The sequence below is a fragment of the Sus scrofa genome, chromosome 7 (genome assembly GCF_054392235.1).
Source record: "Sus scrofa isolate SSC_HxYL_T2T_F1_AM1 chromosome 7, Sscrofa_HxYL_maternal_Yorkshire_Landrace_v2.0, whole genome shotgun sequence".
NCBI classification, from domain to species: Eukaryota; Metazoa; Chordata; class Mammalia; order Artiodactyla; family Suidae; genus Sus; species Sus scrofa.
This window is the reverse complement of record NC_139389.1, coordinates 91,034,114-91,058,798: the sequence shown is the minus strand read 5'-3', so window position 1 is coordinate 91,058,798 and position 24,685 is coordinate 91,034,114. Positions and strand designations below refer to the sequence as shown.

General features: G+C 37.9%; 1 protein-coding gene and 1 long non-coding RNA gene across 2 annotated transcripts in view; one reads left to right on the top strand and one right to left on the bottom strand.

The window, feature by feature from the left end:
• The window catches only part of LOC146401763 (uncharacterized), a 909,931-nt gene that overhangs the window by 318,112 nt on the left and 567,134 nt on the right, over window positions 1–24,685 (top strand). The window lies entirely within an intron of this gene.
• On the bottom strand, window positions 7,614–8,561 carry LOC110261723 (olfactory receptor 4F3/4F16/4F29-like). Its single transcript, XM_021100017.2, has one exon. It carries the CDS (start codon window positions 8,550–8,552, stop codon window positions 7,614–7,616), a length of 939 nt encoding a protein of 312 aa, XP_020955676.1. The 5' UTR covers window positions 8,553–8,561.

The following is a 24,685-nucleotide window of genomic DNA, read 5'->3' as shown; positions in this document are numbered from 1 at the left end:
CCATGATCAAGTGGGATTTATCTCAGAAATGCAAGGATTTTTCAATATGTGCAAATAAGTCAGTGTGACTGATTGAAGAATAAAAAGCATATGATTATCTCAATAGATGTAGAAAAAGCTTTTGATAAAATCCAACACCCCTTTCTTTCTTTCTTTCTTTCTTGCTTTCTCTCTTTCTTTCTTTTGTTGTGGCACATCATGACTTTATTTTTCTGTTTTTAAATTCAATGAACTTAATTATATAGTTGTACAACCATCATCACCACCTAATTTTAGAACACTTCCATCCGAAACCCCCAGGTCATCACCCTCCCGCCTCAACCTGCCCCTTTGGTAACCATAAGTTTTCCAAATTCTGGGAGTCTATTTCTGTTCTGCAGATAAGTTCATTTGTATCCTTTTTAAAGATTCCATAGATAAGTGACAGCTTATGATGTTTGCCTCTCATTGTCTGACCACCACTCATTTCTGATTAAAAACCCTACAGAAAGTGGGAATATAGGAAACTTACCTCAACATAGTAAAGGCCATGTAGGATAAACCCACAGCTAACATCATTCTCAACAGTGAACAGCTGAAAGCATTGCAGGAACAAGATCAAGAACAAGACAAGGATGTTCATGCTCACTACTTTTATTCAACATAGTTTTGGAAGTCCTAGCCATGATAATCGGAGAAGAAAAGGCTATTAAAAAATCCAGATTTTAAAAGAAGAAGCAAAACTGTTGATGTTTGTAGATAACATGATACTACCCATAAAAAATCCTAAACAGGCTATTGGCAAACTACTAGAGCACATCAATGAATTCAGCAAAGTTGTAGAATACAAAACTAATACACAGATGTCTCTTGAATTTCTATACACTAACAATGAAAGCTCAGAAAGAGAATCTGAGGAAACAATCCTCATATTTACATCACATCAAAGAACAAAATACCTAGGGATAAAGCTACCTAAAGAGAAAAAAGACCTGTATTTGGAAAACTGTAATATGCTAATCAAAGAAATCAAAGACGACACAAACAGATAGAAAGATATACCATGTTCTTGAATTGGAAGATTCAATATTGTCAAAAATGACTATACTACCCAAGGCAATCTACAGATTCGACACAATCACTATCAAATTACCATTGACATTCTTCACAGAACTAGAACAAAATATTTTAAAATATGTATGCAAAAATGAAACCTGAATAGCCAAAGCAATCCTGAGAGAGAAAAATGGCTGGAGGAATCAGGTTCCCTGACCTCAGACTATACTACAAAGCTACAGTCATCAAAACAGTAGGGTGCTTGCAGTAAAGCAGAAATATAGATCTGAACAGGATAGAAGCAGAACAGGATAGAAAGCCCAGAAATAAACCCATGCACCTATGGTCAATTAATCTATGACAAAGGAGGCAAGAATACAAATAGAGGAAAGACAGTCACTTCAATAAGCGCTTCTGGGAAAACTGGAGCACTACATGTAAAAGAAAGAAATTAGAACATTCTTTAATACCATACATAAAAACGAACTCAAAATGGATTAAGGACCCAAACATAAGGCCAATTACTATAACACTCCTAAAGGAAAAAAAAGGATAGGGGGTTGAAAATTTTATTAGATACCAAGGCTGGGGAATTTCCTCTAAACTAATTTAGCAGGATTATTCCTATATCTGGCCTCTGCAAGCCCAGTGAGGATGAAACTCAGCTGAGGCCTAGTGGAAAAGTGGGCTCAAAGGAGCATGACTAATGTTTGGTCAAGGACAGAGTCTTTATCAGCTTAAAGGTGGGCAATTGAGACTTGTCTGTCATATATAATTGGTTATTGACTAACAAAGCTCAGAAACACACAAAATATAACCCTCTACTGCCACAAACACCCTATTTACACTCACTTCAAGGTAGTAAACATTATTCCTAAGTAGCAATTAAGAAGGACATTTTCTAACATGATACAAAGTTTATAGACACTCTGTACAGTTACAAGTGAAGAAACACACACATTCCATGACCAGTGTTTCATTACTCATTCATATATAAAACTTCTCCAGTAAATGTCCCATAAGGATTTTGTTCACACTAAACCACAGTTTTAAAACAACAAAAAACTTAGAAGTTATATTCTAGTCAGAACAGTCAGAATTATAATTGCAAATGATTAATAAATAACTTTACAGGAGTTCCCACTGTTGATCTGTGGATTAAGGGCCCAACATTGTGTCTCTGATGATGCAGGTTCCATCCCTGGATCTGATCAGTGACTAAAAATCCAGCATTGCCCAAAGCTATAGTGTAAGTTGTAGATTCAGCTTGGATCTGGTGTTCCCATGGCTGTGGCATAGGCCCCAGATGTGGCTCTGATTTGACTCCTGGCCTGGGAACTTCCATATGCTACAGGTGTGACCATAAAAGAAAGGAAAAGAAAAAAAATAACTACATTTTCCATAATTTTATTTTTTTTTACTTTTTAAAAATTATACTTGATTTACAATGTTCTATCAATTTCCACTGTATAGCAAAGTGACCCAGTCGTTCATATATTTGTTTTTTTCTGTTAGAAAGACATGAAAAATTCATCCTGGTGCATTTGTTCTGCTCATGGCTAAAAGCAGTAAATATTACTCTTTACTATCTGTAATATTCCTAGTTAACAGAGATTCTTTAGCTAACAAGGATAAATTCTTGTAACTTATGCTGATTCTACACACTCCATTACTTTTTTTTTTTTTTTGCTTTTTAGGGTCACATCCATGGTACATGGAGGTTCCCAGACTAGGGGTTGGGTCAGATCTACAGCTGTTGGCCTACACCACAGCTCATGCAAAGCCAGATCCTCAACCCCCTGAGTGAGGCCAGGGATTGAACTTGTATCCTCATGGATACTAGTCAGGCTCATTTCCACTGAGCCGCAAAAGGAACTCCTCATGCTCCATTACTTATAAAGTATGAAATGGCTAAATTTCCTTCTATTATTTATTTTATTTATTTTTTAAATTAAAGTATAGTTGATTTACAATGTTTCTTCAATTTGAACCAATCATACACAGTTCCCTGTGCTATACAGTAAGGCCCCATGGCCCATCCATTCCAAATGTAGCAGTTTGTCTCCCTTAACCCCAAACTCCTTGTCCATCTCCCTCGCCCCCAATACTATTTATTTTAACTACATTTTCATTCATTAATAGGTAGCTATCCTATAATCATTCATATTTAGAGATAACTTTACTACCTACACTTCTATTGTGGGTTGACTTGTGTCTACCAAGTAGACATGTTGAAAGCCTAAGCCCAATATCTCTGAATGTGACCATACTTGAAAATAGGTGTTTGCAGATGTAGTAAAGCTAAGATGAATTCATCTTGAATTAGGGTGGATTAGACCTTAAAGAAAGCTTCTCTCTTAGATGTTTCTGAAATTTACTTCATATAAATATTATTCCCTAGGAATTGAGGCTCAAGATTATTATAATCTTTGGTTATAAATATTTTATATACAACTCTCTTTCTTCAAAAGTAAATGCTCCTCCCTCCTAATTTAAAGACAGAATTGATTCAGTATAGCGTATAATCAAGTTAAGGTAGGACGACTATTCTAGATTTGCTAAGCTTTTACAGGAACCATTCTTATAAAAATTAATAGCTCAGAAGTGTTTTTATATGAGAATCCAAATTCACATAGTGAAAATAAATTCTTGGATAATTCAGACTGAATTGATATTTTTAATGAAACAGTGATAGATTTCTTTATATTACCAATATAAAGTATAAGATAAGCACTTCAAGTTAGATAAAATTTAAAATTATGTGTCCAGTCATTTGAGTTATCCTTCTGACAGGTCTGTAATGTGTCCACTTAAACATAATATTTAATATTTTCAGCCATTGTAAGAGCTTAGTTTAGTATTAAGCATAGTATTTAGTGGATATTCTTTGACTAATTTTTGTTTGTCTTTTTCTTTTTAGGGGTGCACCCGCAGCATATGGAGGTTCCCAGGCTAGGGGCCTGATTGGAGCTGTTGCTGACAGCCTACCTCAGAGCAACAGCAATGACAGATCCGAACTGCATCTGCGACCTACACCACAGCTCACGGCAACGCCAGATCCTTAACCCACTGAGTAAGGCCAGGGATCAAACCCAAAAACTCATGGTTCCTAGTCGGATTTGATTCCACTGCGCCATGATGGGAACTCCATCTTTGACTAATTTTTAAATATGATTGAATATTCAAACATTGGTCATGGTGTGTGTGTGAATATGTGTTTGTGTGTGTGTGTGTTTCTGTATGTATGTGTGTGTGTCTGTATGTATTTATATCTTTATAGAGTGTCCATGTCTTTTGCCCAACTTACTCATTTTTTTCTGCTTTAAGAATACTATTTCCTGTCTGGACAGACTAATGGAACAGAATAGAGAACCCAGAAACAAACCCAGACACCTGTGGTCAATTAATCTTTGACAAGGGAGGCAAGAACATAAAATGGGAAAAAGAAAGTCTATTCAGCAAGCATTGCTGGGAAACCTGGACAGCTGCATGCAAAGCAATGAAATTAGAACACACCCTCACACCATGAACAAAAATAAACTCAAAATGGCTTAAAGACTTAAATATAAGACAAGACACTATCAAACTCCTAGAAGAGAACATAGGCAAAACACTCTCTGACATCAACATCATGAATATTTTCTCAGGTTAGTCTCTCAAAGCAACAGAAATAAGAGCAAAAATAAACCAATGTGACCTAATCAAACCGAAAAGCTTTTGCACAGCATAGGAAACCAAAGAGAAAACAAAAACACAGCTTACAGAATGGGAGATAATAGTTTCAAATGATGCAACCGACAAGGGCTTAATCTTTAGGATATACAAGCAACTTATACAACTCAACAGGAAAAAACCAATCACCCAGTGGAAAAATGGGCAAAAGACCTGAATAGACTGTTCTCCAAGGAAGATATGCAGATGGCCAACAAGCACATGAAAAAATGCTCAACATCACTGATTATAAGAGACATGCAAATAAAAACTACCATTTGATACCACCTCACACCAGTCAGAATGGCCATCATTAATAAGTCCACAAATAACAAATCCTGGAGAGAGTGTGGAGAAAAGGGAACCCTCCTGCACTGTTGGTGGGAATGTAAACTGGTACAGCCACAATGGAGAACAGTTTGGAGATACCTTAGAAATCTATACATAGAACTTCCATATGACCCCACAATCCCACCCTTGGGCATCTATCGGGACAAAACTCTACTTAAAAGAGACACATGCACCCACATGTTCATTGCAGCACTATTTACAATAGCCATCGACAGAGGATTGGATTAGGAAGAGGTGGTATATATACACAATGGAATACTACTCAGCCATAAAAAAGAATGACATAATGCCATTTGCAGCAACATGGATGGAACTAGAGAATCTCATCCTGAGAGAAATAAGTCGGAAAGACAAAGACAAATACCATATGATATCACTTATAACTGGAATCTAATATCCAGCACAAATGAACATCTCCTCAGAAAAGAAAATCATGGACTTGGAGAATAGACTTGTGGCCACCCAGCGGGGAGAGGGAGGTAGTGGGAGGGATCGGGAGTTTGGGGTTATCAGACACAGCTTGGAATGGATTTACAATGAGATCCTGCTGAGTAGAATTGAGAACTATGTCTAGATACCTATATTGCAACAGAACAAAGGGTGGATGTAAGTGTATCTTGGCCCCCATGCTGTACAGTTGAAAATCAAATAAATAAATTAAAAAAAATAAGTTGATTGATCCAAAAAGGCAAAAAAAAAAAAAAAAAAGAATACTATTTACTGTTTGTAAGACAGTATGAACAGAAAGTGTGTCTGTTGGGGATTATATTAGTATGCTCATGAGTTTTGCTGATTTACTAAAATGACTTCATATGACAGGAACTTCTCAATCACTCTCCTTCAAGAATTCTGAGTGGGAGAGAAGCTAGTTCTGTTGGTTAAGTAATAATGAATGTGGGTGACAGAGACTATACTAGAAGGAACATGATCAAATATACTAAGGGGAAAAAGAGTACATTATCTTAAGAAAAATGTTATTCCAGAAATTAAAACAGTATCATAAAAGACAAAACTGAATGGACATAGAAAGCTTTAGATTAGATGGTTTTTAGGAAGTAAATTCTATTTTTTTTGGACATAAATGTGTGTATACACACACATATAAATTTCAAATAATCAGTCTGAATTGAAGCAATATTAATATTTGGACAACATTTGGACAGTCAAGGTTTGATGGGCTTATTTAAATAAATTTAGCAATGTTTTAATATCAAAACTTACATTAAAGCAAGACTAGTAATTTCTATTTATCTGTTAGAATGACATAAGTTGATCTTGATATATTTATTTTGCTTTTAATGAGAAGCAGTGCATGTTTAACTATCTTTTAGGTAATTTTCTGAGTAATCAGAGATTCTGTAAGCAAATTCACAAAGTGGGCTGTAAACAGTTCTCAGTAGAAAGAAGGAAAAAAATTCATAAGAATAAATATTGCTATGTTAAACATTGATCCAGTCTTTGATGGGGATGGGGCACTGTATGCACTACAATGTCAATTATATTCTTAACTGTGGATCACTGTCAAAGGTATGAAAGCCACTTCTCTAAGTTATCTTACCCTTGCCTTTTAGTATTTTCTCTTCACTCACACTAGAAAGCTGAACTCCTGAAGAATGATACTTTCTTCAAGATGTGAAAATGTTGAGTAGGCACTTTACAATATTATAAACTATAACAGAACAATTTAACAGGGGCAACAGTGAGGGAAGGTAGAAGCGGACAGAGCACCAAATGCAGGGAAGAGAGAAAAGAAAGTGGAATAATGGGATGGGAAGAAAGAGAAGGAAGACAGCCTGAAAAAGGAGAGGGGAAAGTTTTTCCTAGCCCAGAGACCACTTGCTTAGGAAAAATGAAGATGAAGACATAGGAAGAAAAGAGGAATGGAAATGTGATGGGTTTGAGTAGCATCATGTGTATCACAGAGAAAAATCCTGGTGTTTCCCAGTTCTTTGTATTCCAAGAACAGCTTCCAGGGTTTGACCTGGGGATGTGTGACCTCACACATACATGTTTTCAAAGATTCTGTGTATGTACTCTCAAAGATTCTGCCCTCCTTGCACAGCCCTGGCAGAGACCCAAAGGAGGGATAAAATATGGGCAGAATGCAGCATAACAACAGGAACACTCAGTTCAATCTTCACTGAAACCTCCTGTCAGGTACTGATAGGAATTCCTGTATGTGAGACAGGCTCCCACTAAAGAGAGAGACAGGTTCTCCCTGTTCTGAAGCCTTAAAGAAGTATGCCCTACTATGCATTTCTAACAATCATTTCATAAAATATTCTTCCTTAGGAATGAGGCTCATGATACTATAATCTTTGATTATAAATACATCGTATGTAACTGCTCTTTTTTCAGAAGTGGGTATCTCTCCATCCTAAGTGAAAGGAAAAACAGACTTGATATCAGTGTGAAAAATGAAGTCAAGGTGGGACAAACAAGATCTTCTTTCCAAGTCTGAAAATCAGTAATGAACATCATTAATCAACAAGGTTTCTTCACAACATAGGCATCACTTAAGAGATCTTTCTGTAACTCACTAGCTGTCTGCATACTCTCTTCATTGCCACCTTCATTTCTTGATTCTTGAATGTATAAATGACAGGATTCAAGAAAGGAGTGAGAACTGAATCAAAGATGGCCAGAAACTTATCCAGGGATATGGAGGGGGATGGATATGTATAGAAAAATATGAAAGGACCAAAGGCCAAGACTACCACAGTGATGTGAGCTGACAGTGTGGACAGAGCCTTGGAGGAACCTGCTGAAGAGTGTTTCTGTACAGTGAGAATGATGACAATATAGGAAATGATCACAATGAAGAAGAAGCCAACAGAGATGAATCCACTGTTGGCCATGACCATGGACTCTAGTTGGTAAGTGTCTGTGCAGGCAAGTTTGAGGAGCCGAGGAAGGTCACAGTAAAAGCTGTCCAACACATTAGGCCCACAGAAGGGTAAGTTTACCACAAAAGCCAGTTGAACCGTGGAGTGGATAAGGCCAGTCATCCAGGCAGCCACTAAAAAGGAGATACACATTCTTGGGCTCATGATGGTCAGATAATGGAGAGGTTTACATATGGCAACATATCTGTCAAAGGCCATGGCGAGGAGCACCACTCCCTCCACACCACCAATGACATGGATGAAGAAGGTTTGAGTGATGCAGCCACTGAAGGAGATGACTTTACGTTTCCTGAAAAGGTCATAAACCATCTTGGGAGAAGCAACAGAAGCAGCTCCTAGGTCAATGAAGGAGAGGTTGGCTAACAGAAAGTACATGGGGGAGTGTAAGTGAGGGTCAGAAGTCACAGTGAGCAAAATGAGGGAGTTTCCCATCATGCTTGCCACGTAAAATGTGGAGGTGAACACAAAGAGGATAAGTTGTATTTCCCAGGAGTTGGTGAGTCCCAGGAATACAAACTCTGACACCACAGAATGATTTGCTCCATCCATGGGCTTTCTTACTATTGCTACCTGATGGAAGACAATAGAAAAATATGAATTATGATAATTATTTAAATGAATTTAAAGGAGAGAGATCAAAATTACAAAGGCCTATTTCCACTAGGCTGTTAGAAGTAAAAGTGAACTTATGTTTTTATGGCCTCTAAAAGGTGTTCACACACAAAAATGAGTGGCTTTTATATAGAGTTATTCTTTTTTTTTTTTTGGTCTTTTTGCTATTTCTTTGGGTCGCCCCCGCGGCATATGGAGGTTCCCAGGTTAGGGGTGGAATCAGAGCTGTAGCCACTGGACTACGCCAGAGCCACAGCAACGCAGGATCTGAGCTGCGTGTGCAACCTACACCACAGCTCATGGCAACACCGGATCATTAACCCACTGAGCAAGGGCAGGGACCGAACCCGCAACCTCATGGTTCCTAGTCGGATTCGTAAACCACTGTGCCACGACGGGAACTCCTTCTATAGAGTTATTCTTATCGCTGTTTTGTCTCCGTTTTTATGAACCTCTGCTTCCTCCCAGGGTTGGTGCTCTGTAACTCAGGAGACACAAAACAGTCAGCCAGAGTAATATAAATTCAGCCCCAAACTTTCTGATTTTTGATTCAAATCTAGCATGATTTGACCCTAGTCACATCAAAATAATAATCACTATTGAAAAATCTTGCAAGCCTATAATCTTCATCCAGAGGAGGGCCATTTTCCTCCTTCCCAGTCCCTACCTCTGGGAACCTATTCATCTTCAATAGTATTTAAATGTTGACCACATCCATGAAGTCTTGCTTTATGACCACTAGAATTTATATTGCCAGCATAACCACCAAGTTTTCTCTGCACTGAGTCACCCTCTGCTTCTTCCCAGGGTAGATGCTATGATGATGTTTTTCAAAAGATACAAGACTGGTCAACAGGGGTAACAGAAATCAACCTGAAATTAATATACCCTGTCTCCAATTACACAAACTCTTCATTGCTTCTCTACAATTCCAACGACTTTCAAGACTACAAGCCTTATTCTGGCAAACGGACCCTTCCTACTGACTCCCTATCTCTTAAAAACACTTGTCTTCAGGGTTTATTAATAATTTGACGTCTTGCTTCATACTACCAACATATATTTTTTAGGATTTCTTGTATTTTAGTAAACTGAGTACTGTGTTAACTCACCTGGGATGCTATAAGCTTTTTGAAAGCAGGGATTGTCACCTATTCATATTAGGACTCCCTGAAGCCACGAAAAATGGTCCATACAGAGGTGCAGGTCCATTAACTGTCTGTTACCAGTTTGCATCATGTTAGGTTTTGAATCTGAGAAGAAGCATTTAGAAATTTCTCCAGAGACTTCACATCACAGCAAAACCCAAGCATATGATTTCATGTTTTCTAAAGCCTCAGTCCATGAAAGAGTTGAGAAAAACAACCCTGGTCCTTCATCAAAGATAATTTGAGGATCACTGCCCTAAAGTACTTAGCACATGGTCTGTGAAGCTGAAAACTATGAAGGGTGTCATGCATACTGAGAAGCATCTTGTTCAGGCCTCTGTGTAAGAACATATCACATTATCTGATAATTTTAGTTTTAGTTAGAGAAGCAACATGGCCCAGTGGAAAGAATATGGCCTTTGGATTCTGTAAAACAAAATTTAAACTCTAATTGAGCCACTGACAAGATGATTTGGAGCAAGTTACTTAAATTCTGGAACCCCAGTTCATCTATGAAATTGCAACTCGTAATACTAACTTTTCAGAGAAATTTGAGGTATAAAATAATTATACAAAAATTGATATTTTATAATCTTTTATTCAGTGTTAATCTATTATGTGTAAATATTCAGTAAATGATAATGTTGCTTCTCTTCTTTCACAAGTCTATAATAGTGCACAATACATGTCATAAATGAGTAAATAAGAAAAGAAAATGTTATTGGCCAGTAGATAATATCAAAATTCCATATATAAAAGATTTTTCAACAGCATATTGTGATTAACTCTCCATATTATAACAACAGATTATAATATTCATATTCTCTTAGTGATCAAAATAAAAACCACCCTGTGTAGATTAAATATATTTGCTTTCTAAAAACCACTGCATTTCTTTGTGATACTCACTACAAATGTAAGTCATTGATATTTTTGTTTGTTCTCCTTAAACTCCCATAAAGTTTGTTCTCCATCTCCCATAAAGTTAAGGACTGTACTTGTGTAGGTATCCGAGTATCCTAAAACTTAGAATCTTAAGAGGTATTAATGGAGTTATGTATATACTTCAGAAATTACTGCTGAAAGGTAAAAAAGGATGCATTTGGATGAAAAAACCCATATAATTAGGAATATATAATTACATACTTGAGGATTGTTGGTAGGGAAACTGCTCCTACCTCTAAGCAACCAAGAGTAATAGAAAATAAGGAAATATAAAAGTGCAGATGACTTAGAGGAAAAGAAATAAATGAAAAAGGATGAAGAAATTAAGACATATGTATAGGATGACAAAGAAATGAAGTATAGGTCTTACTTTAAGTAAAAGGTAATTTATGAGATGTGATTGGCAGTACTTTCTGGACCAAGTCCAGAGATTCTATAATTGTAGGATTTTGTATTAAAAAATGTGGTATTATATCTCTTGGTGTCTTTCTTGTGCTAAAACTCTTCGGAGAGTTTCTTAATAAGCCCTTATCAGCCATGTGCATATAGCTGTGAATTTACTTGCCTTTTGGCCTCCAATCTCCATCAACTAGGCAAGAACTGAGAGTTTTAGGAAAAGTGAATTTAAAGAAGAAGGAGATATAAATATGGACCTTAGATGTACCTATCCAAATGTCAGGGAATGTAGAAACTTGAAAAGTTTGTGTCATCGCAGTTTTGTTTGTTTGTTTGTTTGTTTCCTTTTTGCCACCCTGTGGCACGTGGAGTTCCTGAGCCAGAGATCAGACCCTATGCTGCAGCTGTGGCAATGCTGGATCCTTTTAACCCCCTCTGGCAGTCCGGGGATCGAAGCTGCATCCTTGGGTCATCACAGTTTTAAAGTCACTTGAGACAGAGTTAGGATCCATATCTCAGTTCAGATCAAAATTATAGAGAGGTTTCTAAATGGAGACACAGTGATATGATGTTTATTCACTGAAAAGTCATCAAGTATTCATAGGCTAAAACTCCTGAATTAGGGTATTTTAAACTCATCTACTCATTATACTTTGAAATACCTTTTCTCAAATGTATTAATTATACCCACATTTTAAAAACTAATTTGATAATCCATGATGTGCAAGACAAGGCCTTCCTCTTGGCCTTCTGTTGTGATTAGTTCCTTTCATGGTCTATGGAGAATTGATTAATACTCCATGGAGACATTTAGTCCTTTACAGACGGAGGGAATATTGGTAACTGAAGTTCCAAATAATAGTCATCAAACTGAAAAGGATCTACATAAAGCTGTTAGATTTGAACAAGGTGTTAACCTAAATCATCATTTATATAAATTTCTCTCTCTATTTAAAAACACTGTGAGTTTAACAACCCCCTCAGCTCAAACTTTCTGCATCTTATCTTCTCAAATGTCACAAAAGCTTCTTTCCATCCAAGTAAAACTCTGCTTCCTCTGATTAAAGACCACCTCTACTTTAACTTTTTATATCTATGGAAAATATAAATAATTCTGTGCCCTTTTGAAATAACCTTTTATGTGCATAAATGAAACACATGTCACTCCTTTGCTTTCAGTTTGCAAGACTCAGCAAACTCAATACCTTTTTAAGTTCCACTTAGGGACTCAGGTTCTCTTTCTCGCTCATTCCATTCTCTCCCCCTCCTCCACCAACTCTCATTTGTCAACTTTCTCTAAATCTTTCTTCATTCTACTTACAGCTTAGAGATAAAATTAATACATAACAACACTCCATTTCCAACCATGTAAGAGACCAGGAAAACAAATTCAATAGTTTCACGTATTAAAAAAAATTTCGACATCATATTTTAAAGTGACATGATGTTGGAAATTATTCGGCTTTGGATTTTTTGGTCTCTATGTCTCTTACTTCCAGTGAGATGTTTATGAAATCCTTTTCCATCTTGTAATCTTGAGTTCCTAATAAATGTGCTTCCCTTTCTTAAAGAAGATAATCATGTAATACACATCTTGTTGGCAAAGCTAATGGTGAAACAACATGATTACCTTTTTAAAATATTTTCATACTTCAGTAATTTTTCTTGCCTGTTTATCAAGTGGCAGAGGGTTAGAAACATCCATTTAATCAACATTAGAAAGAGACTGATTAATTGCCACCTATGATGACCCAAAATACTATAACGCCATTTGACTTTTGCTTATATCTTTCCTATTACCCTATGACAATGTGATGCTAACTAAAAGTCAAAGTCAGTTAACCCTTTGCTATGTGTGTATATACTTTCATACAATTATTCTTCTGTACTATTCAATTCCTTATCCTGGAGTCTATCTACGTTGCGTTAGGATAACACTCATACACTTGAGGATATTACTCATAGTCACAGCAACTACAACAACAAATACTATGTCTGAAAGTAAAGCCACTCTGTGCATTGTTAAATTTATTTTGATCCTCCCATCTTACCTGTATAAAGAGAACATCATCATTAGGGAAGCTGAGATTTTCCTATGTTCTCCGAAAGAAAATGCCATGTAAATCCTGCCATAAGAAGAAATGAAGCTAATTACAGCTCGAGAAAACAGTGATCAAATGATAATGCAAAACATTTTAGTTTAGAGCTCATGGATCAGGGGACTTTGCCCCTAGGGAACTAATTGGTTTGACCAGAGCAACCAAAGGACCTAAAAACTCATAATAAGACACTAGAGAGAAAGAGGGAAACAAAAGTGGAATATTTCTTAAATACCTCTGTGCTATTTTGTTGGAAATTTTTATAAATATAGATGATTACCATCTTTTATTCTAGGATAGTTTATTTACAATGTTTCTTCAATTTCTGTTGTTTGGCAACGTGACCTAATCACTCACAGTTCCCTGTGCTGTACAGTAAGGTCCCACTGGTTATTACCAATTAGAAATAACCTCTGAAAATAGGTAAATATTAACTCAAAAATTAACTATAATCATCTTAACATCTCCAAAAAAGACAATGTGCTTAATTTTTAGTATAGTTCAAATACTAGAATACTGTACCGAAGATCTCAATTTTATAGAATCACATATTAAGTAATTGTGGATTATGTACAAAGACAAAGCTATGCATAACTTAATTCCAGTGAATAAATCTTAAAAGTGAATGAAAGAACTAAAACGTATACCAATTGATGATCAATTTGACATTATGATATATGTATATAGTAAATTTTTTTTCATTAATCAAATGAATTTATCACATCTGTAGTTGTATAATGATCATAACAATCTGTTTTCACAGGATTTCCATCCCACAGCCCAGGCACATCCCCCCAACCCCCAAACTGTCTCCTCCGGAGACCATAAGTTTTTCAATGTCTGTGAGTCAGCATCTGTTCTGCAAAGAAGTTCAGTCTGTCCTTTTATCAGATTCCACATGTCAGTGAAAGCATTGGATGTTGGTGTCTCATTGTATGGCTGACTTCACTTAGCATGATAGTTTCTAGGTCCATCCATGTTGCAAAAAAATGCTGGTATTTCGTTCTTTTTAATGGCTGAGTAATATTCCTTTGTGTATATGTACAACATCTTCTTCATCCACTCCTCTGTTGATGGACATTTAGGTTGTTTCCATATCTTGGCTATTGCAAATAGTGCTGCAATGAACATTGGAGTACATGTGTCTTTGTGAGTCATGGTTTTCTCTGGGTAGATGCCCAGGAGTGGGATTGCTGGATCAAATGGTAGTTCTATGTTTAGTTTTCTGAGGAACCTCCATACTGTTTTCCACAGTGGTTGCACCAATTTACAATCCCACCAACAGTGTACTAGGGTTCCTTTTTCTCCACACCCTCTCCAGCACTTCTTGTTTGTAGACTTTTTGATGATGGCCATTCTGGCTGGTGTAAGGTGGTACCTCATCATGGTTTTGATTTGCATCTCTCTAACAATGAGTGACATTGAACATCTTTTCATGTGTTTCTTGGACATCTGTATGTCTTCTTTGGAGAATTGTCTGTTTAGATCTTCTGCCCATTTTTTGATGGGGTTGTTTGTTTTTTTGGTATTGAGTGGTAGGAGGTGTTTATAAATTTTGGAGATGAATACCTTGTCAGTGGATTCACTTGCAAAGCTTTTCTCCCATTCTGTGTGTTGTCTTTTTGTGTTGTTTAGGGTTTCCTTTGCTGTGCAGAAACTTTGAAGTTTGATTAGATCCCATTTGTTCATTTTTGTTTTTATTGTCAATACTGTGATAGATGGATCTGAGAAGATGTTGCTGTTATTTATGTCAGAGAGTGTTTGGCCTATGTTTTCCTCTAGGAGTTTGATAGTGTCTGGTCTTCTATCTAGGTCTTTAATCCATTTGGAGTTTATTTTTGTGTATGGTGTTAGGGAGTGTTCTAATTTCATTCTTTTCCATGTGGCTGTTCAGATTTCCCAGCACCACTTATTGAACAAGCTGTCCTTTCTCCTTTGTATATTATTGCCTCCTTTGTCATAGATTAGTTGGTTGTAGGTGCTGTGGGTTTAATTCTAATCCCTATGGTGGGTGGGGCTTAGTCTCTGGATGGGATTAGAGGCAGCTGTGTGCCTGAGGGGTCTTTAGGTAGCCTGTTTACTGAGGGGTGGGGCTGTGATCCCACCTGGGTTGTTGTTTGCCCTGGGGCTTCTCAGCAGCTGACGGGTAGGGCCAGATTTTCCCTAAATGGCCACCTCCAGAGAAAGGCACTGCTGCTGAATATTCCGAAAGCTTCACTTTTAATGTCCTTCCCTCACAACAAGCCACGTTCACCCCTGTTTTCCCAGGATGTCCTCCAAGAACTGCAGTCAGGTTTGATCCAGATTCCCTTGGAGACTTTGCTTTGCCTGGGACCCAGTGCACGTGAAAGTCTGTGTGCACCTTTTAAGAATGGGGTCTTCATTTCCCCTAGTCCCGTGGAGCTCTTGCACACAAGCCCCACTGGCCTTCAATGCCAGATGCTCCGGGTCTCTTTCTCCCTGTGCCAGATCCCCACACGTGAGAGTTTGATGTGTGGCTCAGAACTCTCACTCCTGTAGGTGAGTCTCTGTGAACCAGTTAGTTTCCAGTCTGTGGAGCTTCCCACCCAGGAGGTATGGGGTTGTTTATATCATGAAATCGCCCCTCCTACCTCTTGATGTGGCCTCCTCTTTTTCTTCTGGAGTAGGGTATCTTTTTTAAGGTTTCTGGTCCATTTTGGTGAGGAGTGCTCAGTCTTTAGTTGTGAATTTTGTTGTTTTTAGGAGAGAAGTTGAGCTCCAGTCCTTCTATTCTGCCATTTTAATCCCCCATATATTAAAATTTTTGAAGGCATTGAAAACAAGTTCAAGTATAAAGTCAAGGAAAATCATACACATTGTTCAAAAACTCTGGACAGCAACACAGCATGTGCATTTTGTTGTGTGGTAAGTATCTATCTCTATGTATATGTAGGTATCTGAACAGACAATAAATTTTTTTGAAAAGTACTTCAGGATCATTAATATTTTACCTTCAATTTTTTATACTCCTCTCAGTCAGGATCCTGCCAGAACAAGGAAATGGCACAGTCAGATTAGAACTGACCACAGAAACATAAAGGATAAGCGACTACTATGAGCAAATACATACCAATAAAATGGACAACCTAGAAGGAATGAACAACTTCTTAGAAAAATATAATCTCCTAAGACTGAACTAGGAAGAGAGGGAAAGAAAATATGAACAGATCAATTACTAGTCTGAAGTACTGAAACTGAGTTAGTAATTTAAAAACTCCCAAGAAACAAAAGCCCAGGGCCAGATGGCTTCACAGGTGAATTCTACCATTTAGAGAAGAGTTAATGCCTATCTTTTTGAAATTATTCCAAAAGATCTTAGAGCAAAGAATGCTTCTGAACTCATTCCAGGAGGCCAGAGTCACCCCAAAACCAAAACCAGGCAAAAATATCACAAAAAAGAAAATCATAGGCTAATATCACTGATGAACAGAGATGCAAAAATCCTCAACAGAATACTAGCAAACAGAATCCAGTAATACTTGAGAAGGATCACACACTATGATCAGGTGGGATTTATCTCAGGGATACAAGGATTTTTCAATATCTGCAAATCAATCAGTGTGATACACGACATTAACAAATTGAAGAGTTAAAAACCACATGATTGTCTCAAAAGATGCTGAACATGCTTTTGACAATGTTCAACACCCATGTATGATAAAAAATCTGCAGAAGAGGGAACCTACATCAACATAAAGGCCATATATTACAAACCACAACTAACATCATACTCAATGGTGAAAAGGTGAAAGAATTTCCACTAAGATGAGGAACAAGACAAGGATGTACACTCTTGCCATGGTTATGTGATACTGTTTTGGAAGTCCTAGCCATGGCAATCAGAGAAAAAAAAGATATAAAAGGAATCCAAATTGGAAAGGAGGAAGTAAAACTATCACATTACTGTTTGACATGATACTATAGAAAGAAACTCCTAAAGAGGCCACCAGAAAACTACTAGAGATCATCAATGAATTTGGTAAAGTTGGAGGATAGAAAATTAATATAAGCAATTTCTTTCATTTGTATACACTAATAATGACATAACTGATAGAGAATCTCTTGACATAACTGGGTGAAACAACAGAAAAAAGGAGAGAAAGAAGGGGAATCAGGACCAGACTGGCACTCTTGAGAGGGAACTGTGAAGGAGAAAGAGAGCGTGCACACCGGGAAGCCACCTAACTGACAGAAAGGTCAGCCAAGTCAGAGGGATCTCCAAGATGCTGAGAAAAGCGCAGCAGCAGGTCTGAGAACTGAAAAGCAGAGTGAGAGCTGCACAGATAGTCTGAACCACTGGCACAAAGACCAAAGAAGGAGATGGGTAGGGCGGGGCGCCGAGACCTAGGATCCAGAGGTCAGTCCCTGGGAGCCGGCTGGGGTTAGTGGTATGTAAACAGCCTAAGGGACTAGGAAGCAGTATGCTATGAGGGAGGGAGCAATAAGCTGAGGGCTGGGGAGTGGGAAGCCATAACAGAGGGAACCCGGAGAACGTCTGGACCCGCAGGAGAGTTAAGGCACCATTGTTGGGGAGGGGAGAGTAGGAGGGATGGGCTGCCATAGAAAATTCCTTGAACCCCAGCATGTGCACTTGCTCACCAGCTGGCAGAGAGCAGAGCGTCCCAGAGCATTTCGCCCCCCCTCCCCCGCACGCTGTAAGCGCCTGACCAGAAGCTGCCTGCCATCTGCAGTGGACTGGCCCCACCACCCGTGGGAAGCCAGGCACCGCTGCAGCGTTCCCCGGCCAGGCCTACCAGCCCATGGGAAGTGCCCCACTTCCCTGATGTGCCCCAGCAAGCCCTTCCAGGTGCACCACCATCGAGGCACGCACCAGCCAGCCCCACCCACCCTAGGGAACTGCCCCGCTGCCATGGCGCAACCAGGCCAGCTCTGTCTACTCTTGGGAAGGGCCCTGCTGCCATGGCAAGCCCCGAGCCCTGGTGCACCCGCCAGGTGCTGGGAAGTGTACCTCCAATGTGGCGTGTGCCTGCCAGCCCTGCCCGTCATTGGGAAGCACCCCAATGCTATAGACTGACCTGGCCAGTCCTGCCTGTCCTCAGGAAGCCCCCCCGCTGCTGAGAAGTGCCTTGGCAAGCCCCGACTGCTTGTGGGAAGCGCCTTGCTGCAGCAGTGTGACCAAGCCAGCCCTACATGCCCTGGGGAAGCACCCCACTGCCGCAGAGCAGTCTGGACTATGCCAAACTATGCTTCGGCTTCCCCTAATTCGCAGAAAAAGAAAAACATGAGCAAGATGAAGAAGCCCAGAAACAATTCCCAGTTAAAGCAACAGGTGAACTCACCTAAAGCAGTCAACAATGAAACATACCTTTGCAGCCTGACAGACTTTGAGTTCAAAAGTGAGATACTGAAAATACTGAAGGAATTAAGAGAAGATATGAACAGTAACACAGAATCCCTCAGAAAGGAACTAGAAAATATAAGGAGGAGCCGAGGCAATCTAGAAAATTCATTTGCAGAGATACAAACTGAACTAAGGGAAGTAAAGACCAGAATGAATAATGCAGTGGAATGAATTAGTGATGTTGAAGACAGAATAATGGAAATCACCTAAAGAGGACAGCAGACAGAAAACCAAATGAAAAAAATGAAAGCAATATGAGACCTATGGGATAATATAAAGTCGGCCAATCTATACATAATAGGAATTCCAGATGGAGAACAAAAATTAAAGGGGATTGAAAGTATATTCGAAGAAATTATGGCTAAAAACTTCCCAAATCTAAAGGATACTGATATCAAGATGCAGGAAGCACAGAGGGCCCCAAACAAGTTGAACTCAAACAGGCCCACACCAAGACGTATTATAACAAAAATGGCAAAAGTTATAAGATAAAGAGAGGGTTCTAAAGGCAACAAGAGAAAAGCAAAGTGTCAATTATAAGGGAACCCCTATAAGGCTATCAGCTGATTTCTCTACAGAAACACTATAGGTCAGAAGGGAGTGGCAAGATATATTTATAGTGCTCAAAGGAAAAAATCTGCAATCTATAATACTCTATCCATCAAGAACATCATTTAAAATAGAAGGGGAAATAAAGAATTTCTCCAATAAACAAAAGCTAAAAGAGTACAGCAATACTAAACCCATTCTAAAAGGAATACTGAAAGGGTGTCTCTAAATTAAAAAAAAAAAAAAGGAAAATGTAGGATGGAGGAAAACACAATTGGAAAGTAATCACTTAAATAAGCTAGCATACAGATCTAAACATGAAGATGTTAAAAAAAAAAGGCAAAAAAAATCATACAATGTAGGGAAGAAAAGTAAGAAAATATAGTCTTTTTTTTATTTTAATGATGTCTTTGAGCCTATATGATTCTCAGGCTAAAGCAAGCAGATTTAGGAAGGGGTTAACATACTCAACAAACAGGGAAACCACAATAAAAACCAAACATTACATTCACAAAAACTGAAAAATACTCAAGCATAAAATAATTGGAAACCACCCAACCAAAAAAAGAAAAGAAGAAAAGAGAAACATAGAATCAACTGGAAAACAAGTTTTCAAATGGCAATAAATACATATCTATCAGTAATCACCTTAAATGTCAATGGACTGTAAGCTCCTATCAAAAGACACAGAGTGGCAGATTGGATAAAAAAGCAAAAATCTTCAATCTGCTGCCTACAAGAAACTCAGCTTAGGGCAAAGGACACATATAGATTAAAAGTGAGGGGATGGGAAAAGGTATTTCATGCCAATGGACAAGACAGGAAAGCAGGAGTTGCAGTACTCATATCAGACAAAATAGACTTTAAAACGAAGGCCATAAAGAAAAAGAAGGACACTAATTTTTTTTTTTTGTATTTTTTGCCATTTTCTTGGGCCAGTCCTGTGGCATACGGAGGTTCACAGGCTAGGGGTCCAATCGGAGCTGTAGCCATCAGCCTACACCAGAGCCACAGCAACGTGGGATCTGAGCCATGTCTGCAACCTACACCATAGCTCACGGCAGCACTGGATCCTTAACCCACTGAGCAAGCACAGGGATCGAACCTACAACTTCATAGTTCCTAGTCGGATTTGTTAACCACTGTGCCGCGATAGGAACTCCAAAGATGGACACTATTTAATGGTGAAAGGATCCATTCAATGAGAGGATATTACAATCATCAACATATATGCCCCAAATAGAGGAGCACTCAGATACCTCCAACAAATACTAACAGACATAAAAGGAGAAATTGATGGGAACACAGTCATAGCAGGAGACTTTAACACCCCACTCACATGAATGGATAGATCTTCTAGACAGAAAATCAATAAGGCAACAGAGATACTAAAGGAAATGATAGAAAAGTTAGACTTAATTGACATTTAAAGGACATTACATCCAAAAAAATCAGAATACACCTTCTTCTCAAGTGCACATGGAACATTCTCAAGAATTGATCACTTATTGGGGCACAAAGCTAACCTCAACAAATTTAAGAATGTAGAAATTATTTCAAGTATCTTCTCTGACCCCCATGGCATGAAACTAGAAATCAACCACAGGAAAAGAAATGAGAAAAAACCTACTACATGGAGACTAAACAACATGCTACTATAAAACCCATGCATCAATGACGAAATCAAGAAGGAGATTAAAAAATACCTCGAGACAAATGATAATGAAGATACAACCACTCATAATCTATGGGATGGTACAAAAGAAGTCCTCAGAGGGAAGTTCATAGCAATACAGGTCTTCTCCAAAAAAGAAGAAAGACCTCATTTGACAACTTAACTCACCACCTAAATGAATTAGATAAAGAAGAATAAACAAAACCTAAAGTCAGCAGAAGGGAGGAAATCATAAAGATCAAAGGGGAAATCAATAAAATAGATTCAAAAAACAATAGGAAAAAATCAATAGAACCAAGAGCTTGTTCTTTGTAAAGGTAAACAAAATTGACAAATCTCTGGCTAGACTCACTAGCAAGAGGAAAGAAAGAACCCAAATAAACAAAATAAGAAATGAAAAAGGAGAAATCACAATGGATATTGCAGAAATACAAAAAAACCATGTGAGAATACTGTGAACAATTATATGTCAACAAATTTGACAATCTCGAAGAAATGGACAACTTTTTAGAGTCTTACAGCCTGCCAAAACTGAATTAAGAAGAAACAGATCAACTGAACAGGCTGATCACTAGAAATGAAATTGAATATGTCATAAAAACACTCCCTACAAATAAAAGTCCAGGACCAGATGGCTTCACAGGTGAATTCTACCAAACATACAAAGAGGAACTGATGCCCATCCTCCTCAAACTTTTTCAAAAGGTTGAAGAAGAAGGAACACACCCAAAGACATTCTATGAAGCTACCAATACCCTAATTCCAAAACCAGACAAAGATACCACCAAAAAAGAAAACTATTGGCCAATATTTTTGATGAATATAGATGCAAAAATTCTCAACAAAATTTTAGCCAACTGAATCCAACAACATATCAAAAAGATTGTATACCATGACCAGGTGGGATTTATCCCAGGTTTACAAGGATTGTTCAACATATGCAAATAAATCAAAGTCACATACCACATTAACAAAAGAAAAGTCAGACACCACATGATCATCTCAATTGATGCATCTGACAAAGTCCAACATCCATTTATGATAAAAACTCTCATCAAAGTGAGTATAGAGGGAACATTCCTTAATGTAATCAAAGCCATTTATGACAAACCCACAGCAAACCTAATACTCAATGGAGAAAAGCTGAAAGCCTTTCCACTAAACTCTGGAACAAGACAGGGATGTCCACTCTCACCAATGCTATTTAACATAGTACTGGAAGTTATAGCCATAGCAATGAGACAAACAAAAGAAATAAAAGGCATCCAAACAGGAAGAGAAGAGGTAAAGTGTCACTGTAGGCAGATGACATGATACTATACATAGAAAACCTTAAGGACTCAAAAACTGCTTGAACTGATCAAAAAATTCAGCAAAGTAGCAGGATATAAGACTAACATTCAGAAATCAGTATTTTTGTATACTAGCACCTGTATACTAACAATGAAATATTAGAAAAGGAATATAAAAATACAGTACCTTCTAAAACTGCACCCCCAAAAATCAAATACCTAGGAACACACCTAAATGAAGAGGCAAAAGACCTATATGCCGAGAACTATACAACATTAATCAAGGAAATTAAGATGTAAAGAAATGGAAAGATATTCCATGCTCCTGGGGTAGAAAAATTAATATTGTAAAAATGGCCATACTACCCAAAGCAATCTACAGATTCAGTGCAATCCCTATCAAATTACCCATGACATTTTTCACAGAACTGGAGCAAAAAATCCAAAAATTTATATAGAACCACACACACAAAAAAACCCCCTAGAATTGCCAAAGCAATTCTGAAGAACAAAAACCAAGCAGGAGGCATAACTCTCCCAGACTTCAGGCAATGTTACAAAGCCAGAGTCATCAAGACAGTGTGGTACTGGTTAACAAAACAGACAAACAGACCAATGTAATAGAATAGATAATGCAGAAATAAACCCTGACACCTATGGTTAATTTATTTTGACAAAGGAGGCAGTAACATAAAATGGGAAAAAGTCTATTCAGCAAGCATTGCTGGGAAACCTGGACAGCTACATGCAAATCAGTGAAACTAGAACACACTCTCACACCATGCACAAAAAACTCAAAATGGCTCAAAGACCTAAATATAAGACAAGACACCATCAAACACCTGGAAGAGAATATAGGCAAACATTTTCTGACATCAACCTTACAAATATTTTCTCAGGTCAGTGTCCCAAAGCAACAGAAATAAAAGCAAAAATAAACAAATGGGACCTAATCAAACTGACAAGCTTTTGCGCAGCAAAGGAAAACAAAAAGAAAACAAAAACACAACTTACAGAATGGGAGATAATAGTTTTAAATGATGCAACTGACAAGGGCTTAATCTATAAAATGTAAAAACAGCTTATACAACTCAACAACAACAACAAAAATACCCAAGAAACCAATGGAAAAATGTGCAAAAGACCTGAGTAGACTGTTCTCCAAGGAAGATATACAGATGGCTAACAAGCATATGAAAAAATGCTCAACATCCCTGATTAGTAGAGAAATTCAAATCAAAACTACCATTTGATACCACCTCACACCAGTTAGAATGGCCATCAGTAATAAGTCCACAAAGAACAAGTGCTGAAGGGGGTTTGGAGAAAAGGGAACCCTCCTGCACTGTTGGTGGGAATGGAAGCTGGTACAACCACTATGGAGAACAGTACGGAGGTACCTTAGAAATCTATACATAGATTTTTTCTCAGGTCAGTGTCCCAAAGCAACAGAATGACCTAGCCATCCCACTCTTGGGCGTATGTCTGGACAAACCTTTCCTTAAAAAGGACACATGCACCCGCATGTTCATTGCAGATTCATTTACAATAGCCATGACATGGAAAGAACCCAAATGTCCATCGACAGATGATTGGATTAGAAAGATGTGGTATATATACACAATAGAATACTACTCAGCCATAAGAAAGAATAAAATGGTGCCATTTGGAGCAATATGGATGGGACTAGAGACTCATCCCGAGTGAAGTAAATCAGAAAGAGAAAGACAAATACCATATGATATCACTTATATCTGGAATCTAATACAAGGCACACCTGAACCTTTCCACAGAAAAGAAAACCATGGACTGGGAGAATAGACTGTGGTTGCCAAGGGGGATGGGGAGGGAGTGGGATGAATTGGGAGCTCGGGGTTTACAGATGCAAACTATTGCTTTTGGAATGGATTAACAAAGAGATCCTGCTGTGTAGCACTTAGAACTATGTCTAGATATTATGACTGAGCACGATAATGTGACAAAAAAGTATGTATACATGTATGTGTAACTGGGTCCCCATGATGTACAGTGGAAAAAAAATTGTGTTGGGGTAATAACAACAACAAAAAGATGCACAAAGGACTCAGGACAAGATTGGATGAACAGTATGATAATTAACAAAGAGTTAGAAATTCTGAAGAAATACCAAACAGATCTGAAGAATATCGAATAACCACTGAAATGAAAACATATACCAGAAGTGATGATACATAGGACTAGATTAGTGATTTGGAAGACAGAGTAGTGAAAATCACTGAAGTTGACAGAAAAAGCAAAAAGAGAAGGAGAAATGAAGACAGTTTAAGAGACTGCTAATAACATCAAGTATATTAACATTCACATTATAGGGGTCCCAGAGGAAGAATGGAGAAGAAAGGGACAGAGAACATATCTGAAGACACAATAGTTGAAGACTTCCTTATCCTGGGAAAGAAAACAGACATCCAGGTCTAGGAAGCACACAGTCCCAAACAAGATTAAACCAAAGAGGATATATTGTAATTAAAATAGAAAAAATTAGAAATGAAAAAGCAAATATTGAAAGAAGAATGGGAAAAGCAACATGTTAAGTAGATGGGAACT